The sequence below is a fragment of the Oncorhynchus tshawytscha genome, linkage group LG11, assembly GCF_018296145.1.
Source record: "Oncorhynchus tshawytscha isolate Ot180627B linkage group LG11, Otsh_v2.0, whole genome shotgun sequence".
NCBI lineage: Eukaryota > Metazoa > Chordata > Actinopteri > Salmoniformes > Salmonidae > Oncorhynchus > Oncorhynchus tshawytscha.
In genome coordinates, this window is record NC_056439.1 from 17012928 (window position 1) to 17027832 (window position 14905).

The 14905-nt window shown below is 42.0% G+C and overlaps 1 protein-coding gene across 3 annotated transcripts; it reads right to left on the reverse strand.

The window, feature by feature from the left end:
- Positions 1-4320: 4320 nt before the first annotated feature.
- On the reverse strand, positions 4321-10889 carry LOC112261522 (syntaxin-11). Of its 3 annotated transcripts, none has more exons than XR_006084536.1 (3): positions 10727-10889; positions 7278-8904; positions 4321-4525 (listed from the first exon to the last, which is right to left on the reverse strand). XR_006084536.1 is itself a non-coding variant. In XM_024436922.2 (3 exons), exon 2 carries the CDS (start codon positions 8902-8904, stop codon positions 7999-8001), a length of 906 nt encoding a protein of 301 aa, XP_024292690.1. In that variant the 5' UTR covers positions 10727-10889; the 3' UTR covers positions 4323-4525; positions 7974-7998. The 3 variants fall into 3 exon arrangements, 2 of the variants coding, with proteins under 2 accessions (XP_024292690.1, XP_024292689.1); XM_024436922.2 differs by having other exon boundaries at positions 4323-4525; positions 7974-8904; XM_024436921.2 differs by lacking the exon at positions 4321-4525 and having other exon boundaries at positions 6705-8904.
- Positions 10890-14905: the final 4016 nt, after the last annotated feature.

Sequence of the window (14905 nt, forward strand, 5' to 3'; positions counted from 1 at the left end):
ATGACATCATACATAGTACAGAACATTATTAGTCAAGGACTGAAATACATACATTTAAAACGTCACACATAGCCTATATATCAATACATACACACAATATCTAGGTCTAATACATAATACATGGCAAATTACAATAAATAAATATATAAAACGACTGTCTCTTCACAGTCCCCTTTGTGCAGTAAGGTGTTCTTTTAACTGTTTAAACAAAAAACTATTTTTATTCCTACCTTGAGTTATCTGGGGTGGCAAAGAGTCCCATGTAGTCATGGCCCTATTTAATACTGTGCGTTTCCCAGCCTCTGTTCTGGACCTGGGGACTGTGAAGAGACCGCTAGTTGCATGTCTTGTGTTGTACCGATGAGTGTCCAAACTGTTGGCCAACTGCTTGAACAGACACTTCGGTACCGTCAACACACCGATACATCGCACAAAGACCAATAGTGATGCAGTTAATCTCTTCACAACTTTGAGCCAGGAGAGACTGACATGCGTGTTACTGGAGCTTTCCCCCCGTGTACATCTAAGTGCAATATGTGCTGCTTTGTTCTTGACCAACTGCAATATACCTATGTCCCTCTTTGCCGCACATGACCACACAGCTGGGCAGTAATCCAGGTGCGAAAAAACGAGGGCATGTAGTCTGGTCGACTGAGTCTGGTCGACTGAGATGTCAAAAAGGCAGAGCAACGCCCTTTCATGGACAGACATCTTCCCATTTTAGCAACCATTGAGTCTATATGTTTTGACCATGTGATGATGGTCGATAATTTCAATAGACTAGCCTACAGCCTACAGCTAGATAACAATGCGCATCGAATCCATCCAACAAGTATACGTTAATGACAATAAGCCTATGGTTGACTCTTTCGGTTAGAAGCATTCGATTTTGCAATGGCAAAGGCCTATAATTATTTTGGATTTGTGTGCCCGTGAGAACTGTTTCACGACAAAACATAATAAAATGAAACGTATGCATAGTTACACTTACAGTGCATTTTCCCGAGATCTATTATTCGTGCAGGGCTTAAAAATGACAAATAACACTGTCATACATGTCCTTCATGTAAGGAAAGAACGGTAGTGTTTTATGTCACACGATCTGTGAAGACTCCAAACATTAACTCATGAATTATGGACAACTCATGAACTAGGGTGTAGAACATGTTTTGATTCAACTAATGTATTATATTGAATGTAGGCTAGCTATTCGGCGTGTGTTCATGTGTTTAAAATTGCCTTGGCTGAGAGGGTAGGCTTCCGCAGTGGTGTAGGCCTGGAGGAGAGTCAATGCAAGTAAAGGCTGTTCACCCACCTTTTTAAAAAATGCATTAAAAGCACAGGGAGCTGTACTTTTTTCATTCCATTCCATTTATATTTCTTTCTTCAGTCACGTACATGTAGTTGTTCCTGAAGGCCACGAGCATTAGTGGAACATATTAGGCTAATGTTGTGCAATAATTTGGGACATGCAGCCTATTTGAACCATTATGGAACTCAGACCACACGCAGCAGATTAAACCTGGAGCCTGGCGCACGGTTCACAACGACTGGACCGTTGTCATACAGTTACATGATTAGTGAGGGTAGATTAGGTAGATTATGGACTATTGTTCAACGCTTATTGCACACTTTTTTCCACCTTTCAATATTTCATGGATTGACCTTGAATATGACAAATCAATATATTTTGTGCGTAAAGGCTCTCCAAGCCTGTTTTGATTCATGCATACTTTCCTAACACTAAAATTAACCTAAAATCAGAGTATTTTTTAATATACCAGTTGGTGCTGAAACGGAGACGAATATGCATTAGATGGATTTCTTTCATTGGTCCATATATTCTGAACCCGTTCTGTCGATCTATTCTAGTGAGTCAGCCAAAAAAAGTCCAATTATAGGTACTGAAAAAGCTATTGAATGAAAACTAGAGGAGAAAATATATTGGCCAGCAAGTGGGAAGGTTTTCAGAGGTTGAATTAAATGTATTGAGCACACACGAGGGAACCATGCCTCCAAAGCCCGTTAAGCACCTCCATAAGGTAAGTCTGACTACAAAGTACTGAAAAGTGCTTAGGAACGTCGTACATTTCCTAAATCGGAAACGGACCCTACTATACCCGTGCATGGCAGTTGCCCATTTTCAATTAAGGTAGGCCTACTTTTCATGCAAATCAGTGTGATTTCTAGAGCCACTTCCAATTTCTGAATAAGGGCCGTTTGTTTCTTAATTAATGCTTCTGCTATGGGTAGATAGTGTCTTCAGAAAGTATTCATACCCCCTGACTAATTTCACATTTTGTTGTGTTACAGCCTAAATTAAAAAATGTATTAAATTGGGTGTTTTTCTCACCCATCTACACACAATACCCCATACAATATGACAATATGAAAACATGTTTTTTTTAAACGTTAGCAAATGTATTGAAAATTAAATAGATACATATCTTATTTACATAAGTATTCACAGGTTTGACAGTGAAGTCTTTCTGGGTAAGTCTCAAAGTTTGCACACCTGGACTCTACAATATTTGCACATTATTCTTAAAATAATTATTCAAGCTCTGTCAAGTTGGTTGTTGATCATTGCTAGACAGCCATTTTCATGTCTAGTCATAGATTTTCAAGCCGATTTATGTCAAAATTGTAACTAGGCCACTCACGAACATTCAATGTCGTCTTGGTAAGCAACGCCTGTGTATATTTGGCCTTGTGTTTTAGGTTATTGTCCTGCTGAAAGGTCTGTTGGAAAGCAGGATGAACCAGGTTTTCCTCTAGGATTTTTCCTGTGCTTAGCTCTATTCCTTTTCTTTTTATTAAAAAAACTGCCTAGTCCTTGCCAATGATAAACATATCCATAACATGATGCAGCCACCATCATGCTTGAAAATATGAAGCTTTGTACTCAGTGATGTGTTGTGTTGGATTAGATCTAAACATAACACTTTGTATTCAGGACATGAAGTTAATTTATTTGAAACATTTATGGCAATTTTACTTGAGTTTTGTGATATTTCATTCTGTACAAGCTTCCTTATTTTCACTCTATCAATTAGGTTAGTATTGTGGAGTAACTACGATGTTGTTGATCCATCCTCAGTTTTGTCTTTTTTTCACAGCCTTTAAACTCTAACTGTTTTAAAGTCACCATTGGCCTCATGGTGAAATCCCTGAGAGGTTTCTTTTGTCTCCGGCAACTGAGTTAGGAAGGACACCTGTATTTTTGTAGTGACTGGGTGTATTGATACACCATCCAAAGTGTAATTAATAACTTCACCATCCTCAAAGGGTTATTCAATGTCTGTTTTTTTTTACCCATCTACCAATAGGTGCCCTTCTTTGCGAGGCATTGGAAAATCTCATTGGTCTTTGTGGTTGAATCTGTGATTGAAATTCACTGCTCGACTGAGGGACCTTACAGATACTGTAATTGTATGTGTGGGGTACAGAGATGAGTTAGTCATTCAAAGAACATGACAAACACTATTATTGCATAGAGAGTAAGTCCATGCAACTTATTATTTGACTGGATAAGCACATTCTTACTCCTGAACTTATTTAAGCTTGCAATAACAAAAGGATTGCAAACTTATTGACTCAAGAAATGTCCGTTTTTAATTTTTGAAAATGGGTAAACATTTCTAAAAGCATAATTCCACTTTGACAGTATGGGGTATTGTGTGTAGACCAGTGACATACAAACTCAATTTAATCAATTTTAACTTCAGGCTGTAACAACAACATGTGGAAAAAGTACAAGGGTGTGAATACTTTCTGAAATCTGGAGACAGATCATGAGCTGATATTTGGTGCTTTGCAATGGTTTTGTTATAGAATATAATCACTTTATTTTTTCAGAAGGAACCCCTTGTTGTGGCAAGTCAGATAAGATACAGATATATCGTAAACATATAAACATAAGAGCCATACTATTCAAGATAAACATACATCAATTTCCATTTCAATTAAAACAATCAAATGTATTTATAAAGCCCTTCTTACATCAGCTGATGTCACAAAATGCTGTACAGAAACCCAGCCTAAAACCCCAAACAGCAAGCAATGCCGTTGTAGAAGCACAGTCGCTAGGAAAAACTCCCTAGAAAGGCCAGAACCTAGGAAGAAACCTAGAGAGGAACCATGTTATGGCCAGTTCTCTTCTGGCTGTGCTGGGTGGAGATTATAACAGAACATGGCCAAGATGTTCAAATGTTCATAGATGACCAGCAGGGTCAAATAATAATAATCACAGTGGTTGTAGAAGGTGCAACAGGTCAGCACCTCAGGAGTAAATGTCAGTTGGCTTTTCATAGCCGATCATTCAGAGTATCGTTATCACTCCTGCTGTCTCTAGAGAGTTGAAAACAGCAGGTCTGGGACAGGTAGCACGTCCGGTGAACAGGTCAGGGTTCCATAGCCGCAGGCAGATCAGTTGAAACTGGAGCCGCAGTACACCAGGTGGACTAGAGACAGCAAGGAGACATCAGGCCAGGTAATCCTGAGGCAATGTCCTAGGACTCAGGTCCTTCGAGAGAGAGAATGAAAGAAAGAAAGAGAAAGAAAGAAAGAAAGAAAGAGAAAAAGAGAGAGAATTAGAGAGAGCACACTTAAATTCACATAGGACACCGGATAAGACAGGAGAAATACTCCAGATATAACAGACTGATCCTAGTCCCCCGACACATAAACTATTGCAGCATAAATACTGGAGGCTGAGACAGGAGGGGTCGGGAGACACTGTGGCCCCATCCGACTATACCCCCGGACAGGGCCAAACAGGCAGGATATAACCCCACCCACTTTGCCAAAGCACAGCGCCCACACCACTAGAGGGATATCTCCAACCACCAACTTACCATCCTGAGACAAGGCCGAGTATAGCCCACGATGATCTCCCCCATGGCACAACCCAAGGGGGGCGCCAACCCTGACAGGAAGATCACGTCAGTGACTCAACCCACTCAAGTGACGCACCCCTCCTAGGGATGGCATGGAAGAGCACAAGTAAGCCAATGACTCAGCCCCTGTAATAGGGTTTGAGGCAGATAATCCCAGAGGAGAGAGGGGAATAGTCCAGGCAGAGATAGCAAGGGCAGTTCGTTGCTCCAGTGCCTTTCCGTTCACCTTCACACTCCTGGGCCAGACTACACTCAATCATTGGACCTACTGAAGAGATGAGTCTTCAATAAAAACTCATCTTCTCTAGGGTAGGGGGCAGCATTTTCACTTTTGGATGAAAAGCATGCCCAGAGTAAGCTGCCTCCTACTCAGTCCCAGATGCTAATATATGCATATTATTAATAGTATTGGATAGAAAACACTCGGAAGTTTCTAAAACTGTTTGAATGATGTCAGTGAGTATAACAGAACTGATATGGCAGGCAAAAACCTGAGAAAAAATCGAACCAGGAAGTGGGAAATCTGAGGTTTGTAGTTTTTCAACTCTTGGCCTATCGAATACACAGTGTCTATGGGGTCATATTGCACTTCCTAAGGCTTCCACTAGATGTCAACAGTCTTTAGAACCTTGTTTGATGCCTCTACTGTGAAGTGGGGGGAATGAGAGGGGAATGAGTCAGAGGTCTGCCAGAGAGCCACGAGCTCAGACTCGCGCGTTAACGTAATAGTTAGCTCTGTTCCATTGCAATTCTACAGACAAAGGAATTCTCCGGTTGGAACATTATTGAAGATTTATGTTAAAAATATCCTAAAGATTGATTCTATACATATTTTTGTACATGTTTCTACGGACTGTAACGGAATTTTTTGACTTTTCGTCTGCTGCTAGTGACCGCGCGTCATGAGTTTGGATTGTGTATTGAACGCGCTAACAAAAAGGAGGTATTTGGACATTATGGGATTTCTGTTGTTTTGAATTTGGCGCCCTGCAGTTTCACTGGCTGTTGACGAGGTGGGACGCTAACGTCCCACGTACCGTAGAGAGGTTAAAGGTTGAGACCAAGTCTGCGTCTCTCACATGGATAGGCAGACCATTCCATAAAAATGGAGCTCTATAGGAGAAAGCCCTGCCTCCAGCTGTTTGCTTAGAAATTATAGGGACATTAAGGAGGCCTGCGTCTTGTGACCGTAGCATACATGTAGGTATGTACCACTGGACCAAATTGGAAAGATAGGTAGGAGCAAGCCCATGTACTGCTTTGTAGGTTAGCAGTAAAACCTTGAAATCTGGCACTGGAGTAATATGATTAATAAAAAGTGGTTCTAGTCAAGATTCTAGCAGCTGTGTTTAGCACTAACTGAAGTTTATTTATTGCTTTTTCCGGGTAGCCGGAAAGTAGAGCATTGCAGTACTCTAACCTAGAAATAACAAAAGCATGGATTCATTTTTCGGCATCGTTTTTGGAAAGAAAGTTTCTGATTTTTGCAATGTTACGTAGATGAAAAAAAAGCTATCCTTGAAACAGACTTGATATGTTCGTCAAAAGAGAGATTAGGGTCCAGTGTAACGCCGAGGTCTTTCACAGTTTTATTTGAGACGACTGTACAACCATCAAGATTAATTGTCAGATTCAACAGAAGTTCTCTTTGTTTCTTGGGACCTAGAACTAGCATCTCTGTTTTGTCCGAGTTTAAAAGTAGAACATTTTCAGCCATCCACTTCCCGTCTGAAACACAGGCTTCCAGGGAGGGCAATTTTGGGGCTTGACCATGTTTCATCGAAATGTACAGCTGTGTGTCGTCCGCATAGCAGTGAAAGTTAACAATATGTTTCCGAATGACATCACCAAGAGGTAAAATATATAGTGAAAACAATAGTGGCCTCGAGGAACACCTAAATGTACAGTTCATTTGTCAGAGGACAAACCATCCACAGAGACAAACTGATATCTTTAAAAGCCGTACTGATGCCGGTACAAAACTGTTAGTCCTTCTCTTGGTTTTAAGAGTTAAAGACCTGAGTCTGCACCCTGATGGCAGTATTGCATACTGGTTGTTCAACGGATGTGCTAGATCCCAAATTATTTATTACCCCTCTTGTATGTGTGGTATTAGTAAATGTCTCAGGGGCACCTTTTGGCTTCTCCCTTTAATCTTACCACTGGTATTCCACAAGGTATTCTGACTTGCCCATGTGATGGAGCCAAACCAGGAAACTAAACTAAATGTTATGACAGACGCAATAAAACATCTGTAAAATGACTGTAAAACAAATGGATTATTAACAATGATTGACATTTTGATAACACTTGCCTACAGTTGGCTCCAAAGTTTAGCTTATTGTAAACTATTGTGCAAAGGTACTTATTCTCATCCACCTGTTCAATGCTCTGGTCACCGATGTTGATTGCCTTTGGAGCTGATGTTTCCTTCCTAAAATCTATGGCAAGGTCTTTGATCTTGGTGGCATTCAGCTCACAGAACACACCTGACAAGTCCTTGTGACAGGACTGTGGCTTTGTTTTTTTTGTTTTTTAAAATTATTTTACCAGGTAAGTTGACTGAGAACACATTCTCATTAACAGCAACGACCTAGGGAATAGTTACAGGGGAGAGGAGGGGGATGAATGAGACAATTGTAATCTGGGGATGATTAGGTGACCTTTACTGCTATTACTGTTATTAGGTGACTGTTTACTGCTATTCATTTTAAAACCCTATCAACATCTGCTTCCTCTATTACCAAATCAGCTTCCCATTGTGCTAATGATAAGAGTTCACACAGCAGCTCATCCTTCTCAGTACTAAAGTCCAGATTATCAAACCTAGAATAGAAAGAGTTCAAACTCTCTGCAAACTCAATGCAATGTTCTTTTGATTGAAAGTGTCATTTGGTTGGTAGTCCAGAGAGTTTTTAGGCCCTTCTATGCATCCCTCATACAGTATTTCCCTCCTGGCAATGGTTATCCATCGTTACCTGGCCTTATTGCAGGCCAACCTCCCAGTCCCACTGCTTTCTTTTAAAAAAATCATATTATTTACATTAATATCAAGATAATGAATGTATCACATACACAATGTATCAGATGATATATACAATCATTTGCAACATGGAAAGCAGCAACAGCACAGTTTCTTGATGGGATTGTTCTTGTCATATCTTTTGGCTTTGTTCAGTTGAACCCTGGCACCCGCGATAGGTGCCTCCGTCTTTTGTACGTTGGTCTCGATGTTGTTGAGCACCGCTCCCTGTTCCTCTGTCAGCACAGCCACATCCAGAAACAGCTCTTGAACCCCCTGGATCCTCTTCTCCAGGTCAAGCAGCTCTTTGTGTCTACTAGCGATCTGCGTCAGTGCCGACTGGGCCGTCCCATCAGCCAGGGCGTTGAAGATATTCAACTGCTGCCCGCTCTCCATCATCTCCTCAACCTCCTCAGACGTGACGTCTCTGCCCACAATCGCCATCTGTCTCTGGATCAGTTTCTTACAGTTCTCCCTGTGTCCCAGCTCTGTCTCGTTGTAGTCGAACATCACTTCCCTGAAGGTGGTGCTCAGGTTGGTGTACTGCGTCCGGGCGATGCGTACCACGTGGTCAGTGCTACCTCGCTGAACCTCCAGCTTCCTGGTCTCCCTGTTCATCCTGTGTAGCCTCTGCAACACAGCCCCTCCTCTGACCTTGATGTCTGTTGCAATGTTGTTGGCGTCCCTGATCACATCACTGGTGTCGTCCATAAATGTGTTGTTCAAGGCGTGGTAGTTCTGGTCCCGGAGCTGGGCATGGTCTTCCTGGATCTGTTGGATCTCCTGCCGAACATTTTGGGCCTCCTGGAGGATGCTGTTCAGCTCAGGGTCGTTGTCAGGCGCCACTGTTGCACGGTTCCTGCCCGAATGGGCAGACAGGTCATCTATGTCCAGGTCCACATTGGTGAAGGCCTCATTGGTGTAACCTCCTCCTCCTCCAGGCTCGTCCAACGCATCCTGAAGTTGGCCAAATCTGTCTTTCATCTGGAGAGAGAGAGAGAGAGAGAGAGAGAGAGAGAGAGAGAGAGTCAGTGCTAACCAGTGACCCAGCCACCATACCATACCACCAGGCTACCCATCTCCTACCTGTGTTGTCCCTCCTGCCTTGCTGGATTCCAATGGCCCATTCAGGCTTAGGAAATCTATTTATTTGTCACACATTAAGATTGAAGCACTTCTCAGTAGTTGGTATTTCGACTTACTGTACAAGGGGCTTTCAGGTGTGGCTCCATTGCGCACACTGAATACATTTAAAACTTCTTTGGGATCAGTGTCCCTTCCACGGGACGGTTGAGCTAACGTAGGCTAATGCGATTAGCATGAGGTTGTAATTTCACCTCCTGCATATGAGGACATATTTAAGGAACTCAGTCAGGGTCTCAACTTGCTTTTGAGAGTTAGAATAGTAGAATACACAAGGGGAAATTTCAAAACTTAATTAGTTGTGCATCAGCAGTCTTCCTAGTGTTATATGTCACTCACTGACCAGTCACTCAATTATCCCATGTCAGTTAAAACATTTTAGATTGGTAAATTAGTCTAGTTAGTCTATCCAGTCTATCCGAAATACCTGTCATGTTGACCAGCTTTTCAGTTGCTGAAATATGACTGGTTTCACATTCGTCCCCAGCGATCATAAAGTGAAATAGATCTAAATCAATTGTCATTTATATTTACAATTCCCTCAACTAAATGGAAAGCTTATTTACCTAGGTCTTATCAATAGATCTTATCGATGTATAAATTCCAGTGCATTGAGATCGGTGTTATTTCGAAAGGAAAAAAACGAAGTAAATGTTTTTCCACTTGGAACCGATATGCTCAAACATATTCATGGTTTCCTCGCATGTAAATGTGGTGGAATTATGAGGGAATTAAGTGAAAGCAGAGATGAAGAGGCGAAGCGCGAGCGCGAGGCGTAGTGCGAGAGCAGTGAGAGCAGCGAGAGGCGACACCCCCGTGACAATATGTCAATGCGAGAAGCAAACCTGTGCACATGCACAGATACTGTGTGTGACTGTGTGAATATCTGTGGTGCTGCTGCTCATGGAAAAGTATTTTTGCTGAGTCTACCTTTAAGTTAAATGTCAAAATACGCAATACGTGTAGAGAGAAAAGTGAAAGAAAATGTGAATTAAGTTAAATTCATGCGGGCATAACTCGGGTCTGAATTCCCCCCATCGGGCATAACTCGGATCTGAATTCCCCCCATACTGCCTATTTTCCTACATGCTCTGCCTGTGGTCTTGAATCCCATGATTGGCTGGTGTTTTATCCTGTTTTGCCCTCGCCCTTTCCTGTCCTTTACCTGCTTATTTACCCACTGATATCTGAGATGTTCAACCAGTTCATCCCATTCATGTTTTAGTTCTTAAAATCAAAATGTCATGCAACTAAACTCACCAAACAAGTTTGTTCTTAATGCAAAGATCTGGTAATAAAAATCATTTTTAAAAGCATACTTGAGCGTGTCTTTTTTTACATGGAAAACTGTTTGTTTTTGATTGAATGAGAGTGACTTGGCAAATTAACCCAATCGTTTACCAAAATCTTTGACAAAAAAATGTTGCTCTTACCCACTATGAGCATGAGAAGTACCTTAAACAAGACACAAGATAAGCTATTTGTCAAAGATTATTATCACATGCCTTTTCACACAATAGGATAATATGTAGAGAGTGGAAGGAAAGAGATCACATGTAATCATTGAATAAAAGCAACGATTGCGCTCATTTAACTCGAGGACACAATAGTCATAATATTCCAAATCTACATATTTCAATCAGAATGAGATTGGTTTGGTTACCCTTCCAATATGATGAATGTTGGTCGTCCAAATATGTTACATTCTCTTTTACTCGAAAGTGACCTCAAGAACACAGAAAACGCAGGTGGTGACTAAATATGTCCAATGATGAAAGTGGATGGAACAGGTGAAGTTATTCTGAACTGTAAAGCCACTGTCGCTTATTGGCCAAGGTTAAGTTCTTACAACATTCCAGTCACGTCACAGTCCAATGTCACATGGGCCTATGGAATGTCTGGAAGCTATTGTTTTTAAAAACAACATGTCTATTACAGGACGTGTAGTGCCCTTTTGAAACCAGTCTGCCCGTATCACCCTGATTTCAACTGGATCTCAATAAACATAGGACTTGTGTCCAAAACAGTGCTTTATAGACCTATTCCAGAAGGCCTCAAGTCAATAGCACTTTACCTGACCCTGAAAACAAATATGTCTTCCTGTAATACCACGATTGTACATAGCATGTTTAAAAAAAATACTATTTTCATTAAAACACATACAAATGCTTTGCTATGGGGTTGTGGCAGGTAGACTGCATAGGGATGATTACCCAAACAACTATGGCAAATCATGTAGCCTACACTAGGCCAAATATGCACAAGATAACACCTACAAAGTTCACGTCACTGTACACTCACAATGCACACCAAAATAATGTGAGAAATAAGAAGGAAGTATTCTAGATATTTAATCTACCAAGTGGGTGTAGTCGTCAGAGGAAGTGAAACGCTAATGTGAGACAAGATCACCAAAGTGTTACTGTCAGGGCTACATCCCATCCTCCTCTTTACTAAAACCACAGTCATACTGTATACATGCTGAACTGCTGGATTATGTCTCATACCTACAAATAAAATGTTACGTTACTCAATATGATAAATCGTGTTGAGGTTCAACCAATGATATATATATATATATATATAGTGCCATGAAAAAGTATTTGCCCCCTTTCAAATTTTCCATACTTTTGCATATTTTTAATACTGAATGTTATCCGATCTTCAACCAAAACCTAATATTAGATAAAGGGAACCCGAGTGAACAAATAACACAATAATTACATACTTATTTCATAAACAAGGTTATGCAACACCCAATGCCCCTGTGTGAAAATGTAATTGCCCCCTTACACTCAATAACTGGTTGTGCCAACTTTAGCTGCAAGGACTCCAACCAAACACTTCCTGTAGTTGTTGATCAGTTTCTCACATCGCTGTGGAGGAATTTTGGCCAACTCTTCCATGCAGAACTGCTGTAACTCAGCAACATTTGTGGGTTGTCAAGCATGAACTGCTCGTTTCAAGTCCTGCCACATCTCAATTGGGATTAGGTCTGGACTTTGAATAGGCCATTCCAAAACTTCAAAAGTGTTTTTGGCCATTTTTATGTAGACTTGTGTGTTTTGGATAATTGTGTTGCTGCATGACCCAGCTGCGCTTCAGTTTTAGCTCACAGATGGATGGCCTGACATTCTCCTGTAGAATTATCTGATACAGAGCAGAATTCATGGTTCCTTCAATTAAGGCAAGTCATCCAGGTCCTGAGACAGCAAAGTATCCCCAAAAACCATTGGAATGACGTTCTTACTGTGGAATGTCGTCCAAAAAGTTACACTTTTGAATCATCTGTCCATTGAACATTCTTCCAAGAGTCTTGATGATCATCCAGGTGCTTTTTGGCAAACTTCAGTCAACTTTTTGGATAACATGGGTCCCATTATACCTGTGCCAAAGCTACAAAAGTGCAAAATTAGATCATCTGAAATAACTACGTAAAATAATAAAGTGAGAGAGTTGTGTGGAGCTTTCCTCTCTTTCCCTCCTCGAATAACTGCAGAACTGTCTTTGGCTCTCCAGAGGATGATGCAGGCTGCCCAACGCATTACCGGGGGCAAACTACCCGCCCTCCAGGACACCTACAGCACCCGATGTCACAGGAAGGCCAAAAACATCATCAAGGACATCAACCACTCGAGCCACTGCCTGTTCACCCCGCTATCATCCAGAAGGCGAGGTCACCACAGGTGCATCAAAGCTGGGACCGAGAGACTGAAAAATAGCTATTATTTCAAGGCCATCAGACTGCTAAACAGCTATCACTATCACATTAGAGGCTGCTGCCTATAGGCATAAACTAGAAATCACTGGCCACTTTAAGGAATGGAACACTAGTCACTTAATAATGTTTGCATATCTGGCATTACTCATCTAATATGTGTATATACTGTATTCTATACTATTCTACAGTATCTTAGCCACTTAATGTTTACATCTGGCATTACTCATCTCATGTGTATATACTGTTTTCTATACAATTCTACGGTATCTCATTCCCTTAATAATGCTTACATATCTTGCATTACTCATCTCATATGTATATACTGTTTTTCTATATCAAATCAAATCAAATCAAATTTATTTATATAGCCCTTCGTACATCAGCTGATATCTCAAAGTGCTGTACAGAAACCCAGCCTAAAACCCCAAACAGCAAGCAATGCAGGTGTAGAAGCACGGTGGCTAGGAAAAACTCCCTAGAAAGGCCAAAACCTAGGAAGAAACCTAGAGAGGAACCAGGCTATGTGGGGTGGCCAGTCCTCTTCTGGCTGTGGGGGGTGGAGATTATAACAGAACATGGCCAAGATGTTCAAATGTTCATAAATGACCAGCATGGTCGAATAATAATAAGGCAGAACAGTTGAAACTGGAGCAGCAGCACAGTCAGGTGGAAGTTGAAACTGGAGCAGCAGCATGGCCAGGTGGACTGGGGACAGCAAGGAGTCATCATGTCAGGTAGTCCTGGGGCATGGTCCTAGGGCTCAGGTCAGTTGAAACTGGAACAGCAGCATGGCCAGGTGGACTGGGGACAGCAAGGAGTCATCATGTCAGGTAGTCCTGGGGCATGGTCCTAGGGCTCAGGTCCTCCGAGAGAGAGAAAGAAAGAGAGAAGGAGAGAATTAGAGAACGCACACTTAGATTCACACAGGACACCGAATAGCACAGGAGAAGTACTCCAGATATAACAAACTGACCCCAGCCCCCGACACATAAACTACTGCAGCATAAATACTGAAGGCTGAGACAGGAGGGGTCAGGAGACACTGTGGCCCCATCCGAGGACACCCCGGACAGGGCCAAACAGGAAGGATATAACCCCACCCACTTTGCCAAAGCACAGCCCCCACACCACTAGAGGGATATCTTCAACCACCAACTTACCATCCTGAGACAAGGCTGAGTATAGCCCACAAAGATCTCCGCCACGGCACAACCCAAGGGGGGGGCGCCAACCCAGACAGGATGACCACAACAGTGAATAAACCCACTCAGGTGACGCAACCCCTCCAGGGACGGCATGAGAGAGCCCCAGTAAGCCAGTGACTCAGCCCCTGTAATAGGGTTAGAGGCAGAGAATCCCAGTGGAAAGAGGGGAACCGGCCAGGCAGAGACAGCAAGGGCGGTTCGTTGCTCCAGAGCCTTTCCGTTCACCTTCCCACTCCTGGGCCAGACTACACTCAATCATATGACCCACTGAAGAGATGAGTCTTCAGTAAAGACTTAAAGGTTGAGACCGAGTTTGCGTCTCTGACATGGGTAGGCAGACCGTTCCATAAAAATGGAGCTCTATAGGAGAAAGCCCTGCCTCCAGCTGTTTGCTTAGAAATTCTAGGGACAATTAGGAGGCCTGCGTCTTGTGACCGTAGCGTACGTGTAGGTATGTACGGCAGGACCAAATCAGAGAGATAGGTAGGAGCAAGCCCATGTAAATGCTTTGTAGGTTAGCAGTAAAACCTTGAAATCAGCCCTTGCTTTGACAGGAAGCCAGCGTAGAGAGGCTAGCACTGGAGTAATATGATCAAATTTTTTGGTTCTAGTCAGGATTCTAGCAGCCGTATTTAGCACTAACTGAAGTTTATTTAGTGCTTTATCCGGGTAGCCGGAAAATAGAGCATTGCAGTAGTCTAACCTAGAAGTGACAAAAGCATGGATTAATTTTTCTGCATCATTTTTGGACAGAAAGTTTCAGATTTTTGCAATGTTATGTAGATGGAAAAAAGCTGTCCTCGAAATGGTCTTGATATGTTCTTCAAAAGAGAGATCAGGGTCCAGAGTAACGCCGAGGTCCTTCACAGTTTTATTTGAGACGACTGTACAACCATTAAGATTAATTGTCAGATTC